The 8,887-nt window shown below is 33.5% G+C and overlaps 1 protein-coding gene across 1 annotated transcript; it reads right to left on the reverse strand.

Moving 5' to 3' along the window:
* Window positions 1-4,090: 4,090 nt before the first annotated feature.
* Window positions 4,091-8,339, reverse strand: LOC110023070 (nucleolar complex protein 2 homolog; the record flags this gene model as incomplete). Its single annotated transcript, XM_020722290.1, is given in 6 exon segments — window positions 4,091-4,584; window positions 4,668-4,799; window positions 5,489-5,583; window positions 5,979-6,065; window positions 7,487-7,693; window positions 8,010-8,339. Coding segments are annotated over 6 exon segments (1,185 nt in total), but the record flags the coding sequence as incomplete, so codon positions are not given.
* Window positions 8,340-8,887: the final 548 nt, after the last annotated feature.

Raw genomic sequence — 8,887 nt, forward strand, 5'->3', positions numbered from 1 at the left:
TTGCCCGGGGGGGATACCCTTTTTGTCGCGTCGCCGCACGCGAATAAATTGTTTTAATTAATATATATGTATATATATTTATATATATATATTTATATTCCTATATTTACATATCTAACACCTAAATTTTGCTTTTTTATATGTTTTTAATACCTTTCTCAGACATATGTATGGTGACATATATATAAATTGAAGTATGTGTGATTTAGTTGTCTGTGTGTGTGTGTTTATGGCTGTCAAAATGACTTGTTAAGAGTTCCTGTTTGATTCTTTCATTAAGGAGATGAGTCGAATATGAATAATTTTTTTGCACTCGATATATAAACGTATCAAACACAAACTGCTACAAGAATTTATAATCAATTAAAATTATTAATTAAAAAATGCGATAAATATATATTAAATTATAATAAAATAAATATTTTAATTTAAATAATAAGATTTAGATCTCAGTCTTTATCTTTAAATATATATATATATATTTTTTCAAAAAATTATTAATATATGAAGAAAGCGCGCCATTGGCCATTGAACCGCGGGTGAACAGAATGGGGCTCGGTAGTGCGCGACAGATGGATTGGCGCGCTTTAATGCCTAGCTGGGATGTGGGCCACACAGGCTTTCCTCATTGACAAACCAATTGGCAAAACCTCGGGAGTATAATTATTATTTCTACGCTCTCTACTTTCGCCACGTGTGCAATAAACTGAATTCGGTGAGTCCCAAGTCTCCAAAAATGCTACGTGGCGACTACAAATTCAGAATTTTATCAGTTATTACAACCCACATTTTTATAGGATTCGTCCAAATGACAACGATATATTTGAAGGGGAATCCGAAGATATACGATAACAGGTCTCGGTTTCTTCGGGATCGGCATTAAGTTGATTAGATTGATTGGACGGTGATGATTGATTCTTTTTTTTATTAAATTCAAATTTTCAGAAAACTCCAGTTACAATCCAACATTTAAGAAAGTAACCATTTTAGTCATCTCAGGCTTTTTTACTTCGCATATCTCGGATTCGTGTATTTTTTGCTTTTTCTATCAAAGCATTAAAAATGACGCCATATTCCTCATTTTATGTGACATCTGCCCAAGTTGATATGATAGGAAAAATATTACATTAGGACTACGTTCTGAATTTACAGTGAAATATTTCTCTTGTGTTATCCAGCATTATTCAGGTGTTATTACGGTGATATTTATGTATTATTATATCATTATAACACCGAGAATATTCTTAGAACGCAATAACACATGAATAACATCACAATAACACATGAATAATGTGGAATAACACGAAGAGAATATTCACCTATGCGAAAATAATTTTTTTTATTTTTTTTGTCACCTCCACGTGATATCATTTCATTGGACTCCGAACGTAGCTCAAAGTTAGGAGTCCTGATGTAATATTTTTTTCGATATGATGAGCATCAATTTGTTAGTTCAAAAATAAATTGATGAGTGTAAATTTTATAAATAACATTGCTCGGAGTGTTTATGTAATTAGCCCTATTAGCATGTAATTTTTAAGATTTACCTATCTCGGTGTGAATTTTTTTAGGTCGAATTATGATATTATTCATGAATTTTTAGAAATTATATATTAAAACTTAAATATGAATCAATAGCCAACGGTATATTTAAATTTTTTTTTTATTATTATTATCGGAATAGTAAATTTAATTGATAAAAGAAGTTGCAAAGTTATTTAATTTACTGATTAATATACATTACGCTTTCAGAATTTCATCTACCAAAAGAGCTTTCATGATTGGCAACACTTTCGCTTTAAATTTTTTAAAGGTCATGTACGTACATACTGATGCGTGCTAGAGGGCTCATGACTATAAAATAATAAATTATTATTTTAGTGTTGCACGAGAATCTAATGCACCCTCAAATGAAAGAAAATATCCAGTAGTGACATCAAAAGTTTTTACGTGGAGAATTGAGAAAAATCTCGGGGTCTGGTCCAGTTGAAGAGATCTACTATAAATTTAAAATTACAAGTATAACTCTCTCAGAGACGAAAAATAGTTGCAAAGTATCCCGAGCTACAATGTCGATGAGCAGATGAGCATGTCACAAGAAATGGGCGGCGATCGATGATGATTAATGGCGGGCGACAAGTGGCGGTCGGCAATGGTTGACGGTAGTAGAAGTGATGCTAGGCTTTAGTTTCTTAAAACTTCAAGCTCTTCCTCAGGCCTCAAGCTGTCTCTCTTTAGACTTTAAGCTCTCATTCCTTCTCATGAGAGGAGTGGGGTTTCATTTATAGAGTCTCGAGTGCATTTAATGAAAGAAAATGAATCACTCTGATCGAACGGCTTGGAGAGGTTCTCTCAATCTAACGACATTTGATAAACATTTGAGGGCCTTAGCGATGTCTGAATCTTTTCAAAAAAAAAAAAAGGTTACGGGATTTTACTTTTCATCACCAAGTTTTCTGTTCATTTCATTTCTTTCGTGCTCTATTTCTTAGGCGTGACTAAGAAATCGAGAACTAAGAAATCGAGGCGAGAGAGAGAGAGAGAGAGAGACGTTCGACGAAAAGGCTACACAGGTAATAGTTAAAAGCAATTATGGTCCAAACCCTTAAATAATCAAAAGTGTTCCTGTAAAACACATGACAAACTTCTAATAAAAAAGAAAAATAATGTCGTTTAGCTAAAAATATTCAGAACAGACATTTTAAGAGAAAAAAGGAGAAAAATAAAGATCCAAGATCTATTGTCTAAATACTCATCTCTAAACTCTGCCATCAAATTGAAATAAATATAGTTTGGTAAATCCAACAATGGTAGAGTTTTATGGACCACAGAAATTATCCACAACATATTTAATTTACCACATGAACTGTACCACCTGACTGGATGGATATCCATCCCACGGTCTAAACAGGGCAGGGGCAATGTGATTTTTCTTGGATTTTGTAGCATTTCTTTTTATTTTTTTAATAAATATTAACATTTAAATATATAAAATAATGATAAATCCCGTAAAATACTGTGACTAGGGGTTTAAATGAATCGAGTCGAGCCTGAGCTTAAGTCTACGAGTTTGAGCTGACTGTCTCGGACAAATACTCACATCAGCTATGTGTAGGGCTGAAAAACAGTAATTAAGTCCTGGGCTGCCCATTACCCATAAGGGCTCTTTTGGGAGGTGACAAGTGACTTCAAAGCAGATTACTGCTTGCCAGATGTGTGGACTCTCCATGGTCCAGTGAGACCCTCGGTGGAGCCGATCCTTGACGAGGGCGTCACGTGATTGGGTGAAGGATAATGTCACGAACAAATAGTCCCACATTGGTTAGGTGTAGGGCTGAAAAGCATTATTTAAATCCTGGGCTGCCCACCACCTATAAGGGCTTTTTGGGAGGTGACATGACACTATGGGAGGTGACATGACACTGTTTTTTTTAATATATATGTTAATTTGAGATAAATAATAAAAAAATCACATAATATAAAATACCAAATGTTTTTAAAATATTAAACATAAAGCCTTTAAATTTACTATATTTTATATTAATATTTATTTAAACAAGCAGGCTCACGAGCTAACGAGTCGAATCAGGGCTAGCTTGAGCTTGGCTTGTTGGCCAATCGAGCTCAATTCACGAGCCACTTATCAAACTAAGCTCCAGTCATTTCACAAGTTGGCTTGACTCACACACCCTAATGGTGACAGCAAAACAAAAAAAAAACTGATCTAATTAAAAAAAAAAAAAAACATTATAAATTCCAAGTTGTTTTCTCCTTCAATTTTATATTCATCTTTTTAAAAAAAAAAATTACAACCACAAACAAATCCAAGTGAAATTTATATGCCAAAGACTTAATTTATCCCTAACAATATATTAATTAACTAATTTATACTTCAATGTAAATTATTTCAAGAATTTCGGAAAAAATCGTATTTTTAAATCTTCCCCCGCAGAAACAGTGTCTAACACGGACGACCCATTGACTTTTAGGAGCAATTAATATTTCTATAATTTTAACGTGATTTTACGGTGTTGGACTTTGCAGGTTCAGACAGCAAATAGATAGGAATCTTTGCCTTACAGTATGCCTCTACCAAAATTTTCTGCTATAAAATTTATCAAATGCTTCCAAATTTTTATAAAAACATATCAGCAATACGGGCATGAAAATGATCATGAGTAACCAAATATAAATATTTTATTTTTACAAAATTGACCTGCACAAATTGCAGAAGCAACACTTTGGACTTCTTAGTTCCTTCTTCTGACAGGGCCCTTCCTGTTTGACTTGTTGCCGTTTATCTTTTTCTTCTTGTTCTGAGTTTGAAAGAACCTCCTTTTTCGCTTCCTGAGGTTCTTTGTTTTGCTCTGATGTGATTCTTGCCCATGCCCGTCATTGGAAATCTTCCCCTCATTATGAGCGTGGACTTCATCATCATCATTGTCCTCCTCCTCCTCGTCTTCTTCATCCTCGTCGTCGTCGGAACTTAAGATGAGATCCTCCACCACGTCCTCATCCAGGGCTCTGCTATGCTTGAGTTCGTCATCATCTCTCTTTGAGAGCTTTGGTTTCTGCTTAGCAGACCTGCATTGCAAGATTAATGGATCAAAAAAAAAAAAGTTTTGTTTTCAATGACTGGATCTGATTGGATTGGGAGTGGTAATTACTTGGATTTCTTATGAGGCATCCAGGATGAGCTGAATGCCTCCGCACCTTCTTCTTCGTCTTCTTCGTACGATTGTTGGTCTGTCTCAGAAAACTTGCTGCCAAATACTGAAGATTCTGCTCCCACTACAACGCTGCATGCAGAAGCTAACATGAACAGCTATCAAACATGATATTAATCGAATAAAGCTATTATGATGAGAGACATAAAATTTAACTATAATGCATATTTGGTAGCTTTCTACAACAGCAGCACAGACTAAATGAGAAGGAAAATTTTATATCAGTTCAACTAGAAGGCTAGTACCTCTATAAAAAATATTAGGGAAATTTACAGACATACCACACTATTTTTATGTATTTAAATATCTAACACAACATGTGTAACAGTTTGGTGACATAAACTTATGCATGAAAAGGTGTATTTTACTTTTAAAAAGAGAGTAATTATGGTATATTTGATATATTGCTAAAGGTTTGAGTGGCCTGCGAGTGAATCTGAGAGTTTAGGAGATTGATATGTCAGTAAATAAAAAATGTGTGGTAAGTATGTAAATGCCCCAAATATTGTTGGATGCTGAATTATAATAGAGTTATGGAGGAGAATATTTGAAGCATGTCAAAATTATACAGAGAGCATACTGCTCACAATATAATCAAAATTTAAGTAAATGCATAATTCATTCACACTGCTGCAAGAACAAATAGAAAACAAGTTAAGATACTGATTTGAGAGGAAGTGGAATTTCATTTATTATAAAGTCTCTTTTTGTCCAAGCTAGAAATGTAATATAGTTCTTTATTGAAATATTTTTTAGCTGACCTGGATTCAACGAGGGAACCAGCTCTCTGCCGAACTCTTTGGTGCAAATTAGTAATAAATTGCAAGAGAGGGCTGCTTTTGGACTTCTTTTCAGCCTATAAATCAATACTAAATATATTCAGTCTTCAGGAGAGGAGCATTGGAAGCAGAATGATAAAAGGGAGAGGAGAAACCATGCCTCAAGAAATGTTGTTGGTGTATAATCACTAAGTGAAAGACTGGTTCCATTACGTTTTGATATTGTAAAATCACAATTGGCTTCCACCTGAAAGAAAACAAATATTTAATTTTAAGATTACGAGGATCCACAGAGTGTGTGAATGCAGAGAAGACATGCGTCAAGATTATTCCAGTAATTTAGATTCTCTCTCTCCCCTCCAATCATCAAATTGGAAATTCGATTATGCTGCCTATAAATCAATACTAAATATATTCAGTCTTCAGAAGAACATTGGAAGCAGAATGGTAGAAGGAAGAGGAGAAACCATGCCTCAAGAAATGTTGCTTGTGTGTGATCACTAAGTGAAAGACTGATTCCATTACGTTTTGATATTGTAAAATCACAATTGGCTTCCACCTGAAAGAAAACAAATATTTAATTTTAACATTATGAGGATCCACAGAGTATTTGAATGCAGAGAAGACAGGCGTCAAGATTATTCCAGTAATTTAGATTCTCTCTCCCCCCTCCCATCATCAAATTGGAAATTCGATTATGCTTCTTATACATCATTTGATATCAAAGCTAGATTTGTCGAAGGTAAATACATCTAAACTGAAGCCACTTTCCTTCATCTCTTCCTGTTATCAATCCCACAACACCACCAAATTCCAAATAATAATAATTGAAAAATAAAGAATCACCAAATTACTGGGTCGTATGAAGAATGCAAAGATTAGACCTGAGAGATACATTGGACGGTTGAACTAGAAGATTTATAAAAATTTTCACTCAATTTTGAATCAATGTATGAAAAAGTATAACAAGTTTTCATCCATTTTACAAGTATCAAATATCATGGAAGTATGCATATGATTCTAGATCATCTCATGATAATACATATAATCATATAACCTAGTCAAACACAAGGGATCGATCAAGAATGGCATTTTCCAATAACTTTTTAAGTTCAATGAGAAACTAATTTGAATCATCTGATCTACCTTGGATTGAGAAAGTATCAATAAGAAACATAAGAATGTTCTAATAAAAAACTATCAAGAGAAAAAAAAAATTGATCCATATATGAAAACCAATGTCAATTTCAAAAGTTCAAGCACTAGCATACCTTCAATACTTAACTTGATTCTTCAAGCACCTATAAACCTTCAGTAATTAACTTGATTATTATGTTAAATTAATATGAGGATTGTTATTGAGATGACATGGGTTCTACGTTTAGCTTAATGAGCGATCGATCTTCAATAATCAAATGTCTTTGTGAGTCTCACCCGAAGATTGTGCATGAGACTTCTTTTAGCTATGCCTCTAACTGGGATTGACATAATTTGTTGTTACTATTATGGCTGTGTAAACATAGGTAAGGTTGGCATTATCTTCAGATTCTTCTTTAGATATATAGTTTGTTTCACAAATTCAAAAATCAACACTTGCTTAACCTTTAGAATACATAGATCAAGCATAGGCTAGATTACATCATTCTAATACTTGTGTTCGCCTTTAGAATTTGTTTTCAATTTGAAATGTATTTAATTTTTGGAATATCTTTATTTTAAATTTGACAATGGTATTTCGAAAGTTAATCTAGTTTTGAAATTAAATTGCTATGATTTGAATTTTTAATCTTATTTCTATAAGAAGGGATTTAAGTGTTTGTATTTGGATAAATCATTTATAAAAAAAATTAACAACATTTCATTCTTTTCTCTCCCAACTCTCCCTCTTCTACAAATCGAGATTGTCCCTAAACTGGCAATAGACTGTTCATTTATATCATGGGGTCTAACATTTGAGGAATAGATAAATTAAATTAATACCTGGCGTATGAGTTCTCTTATTTCTCTTCGAAGCCTATCAACTTTCGTTGATTTGCAAAAGCTTCGCAACCGTACCAACGGAATAAAAGACAGCTCGAAGAAGGCAACAGAGCAACTCCACGGAGCCAAATGTTCAGCGAGTTCTTCAACAGTGGCATATATACACTCCTCCTGAAAAGCTCGAGTTTTCAATGTCAATTTGTCCAACTGCAAAGAAAATTATAGATGAGACTCACAAAATGAAATAACTAAGAAAAAAGGGAACAGCAATCTACATACATAGCATACAATTCTAATTTATTTACATATCTCACACCTATATTTTCATATTTACTCACATAGCACTCAAATCTTTAATATCACATAAAAACACTTCTTAAAAGTGAAATACCCATTTTCATGCATAGGTGTAAAACACCAAGTGCTATGTATGTAAATATGAAAGTTTAGGCATGACACATGTAAATACATAAGTGCGTACTACTTATGTAATTTCCCACACAAAAAATTGAGAAAAAAACACCTGTTTAACACTTTGCAAATCCACAGCTTTACCAACACCTCCTTTTGGAGGAGTATGCAATTCTTTCATGTCAAGCATATCAAGCAGAAGTGTATTAACTGGGATGAATGTATCAGTAGCTGCAGCGATACCGGTTAACATTTTTATGCATCTCAAACGAAGTGGAAAGTAACGAGCAGATGGGACCAAAGTAGCCACTCCAGAAATTATTTGAGTGAGTGGATATGCTAAAGGCCCAAAATCAGCTTCTGAATTATAGGCACAAATAATTTTCGTCCAGAGTTCGAGGCAAAAAATAAACTGCCAATCATAAACCTTTTGATACGTTTTCTGTAAAACAAAAGGCATCACTTCAGAATAGTTTATAGGAACCAACAGTAAAAGTTGGAAAACCGAAGTAGTCTATGGAAACTTGAATGCTTTAAGATGTTGATTAAAAAAAGGGGCTTTTACATACATTCCGCACATTTATTATGCATTTACATATCTAACAACTAAACATTCATATTTACATGCATAACAATCAAATCTTTAACATTCAAATCACAAATACCACCATCACTATCTTTTTAAAGTGAAATACCTCTTTCATGCATAAATTTATAACACCAAAGAGTTACAAGTGTAAATATAAAACTTTAGGTGTTAGATATGCAAGTACTTAAGAATTGTGGTATGCGTGTAAATTTCCCTAAAAACTATATTCATACGTAAACAAAAAAGCCAAGACATTTAGCCTTCTGTTTTTTGCTTAATCCAAACAATGATAATGAACATGTCTTATGTAATGTAGGAGCACTATTAGGAGCTAAAATTCTGTCATGATGATAAAATATAACCACTTATACCTATCCATCAGCCTTGCCTTGCATGTCTCA

The sequence above is a fragment of the Phalaenopsis equestris genome, unplaced genomic scaffold, assembly GCF_001263595.1.
Source record: "Phalaenopsis equestris unplaced genomic scaffold, ASM126359v1 Scaffold000209, whole genome shotgun sequence".
NCBI classification, from domain to species: Eukaryota; Viridiplantae; Streptophyta; class Magnoliopsida; order Asparagales; family Orchidaceae; genus Phalaenopsis; species Phalaenopsis equestris.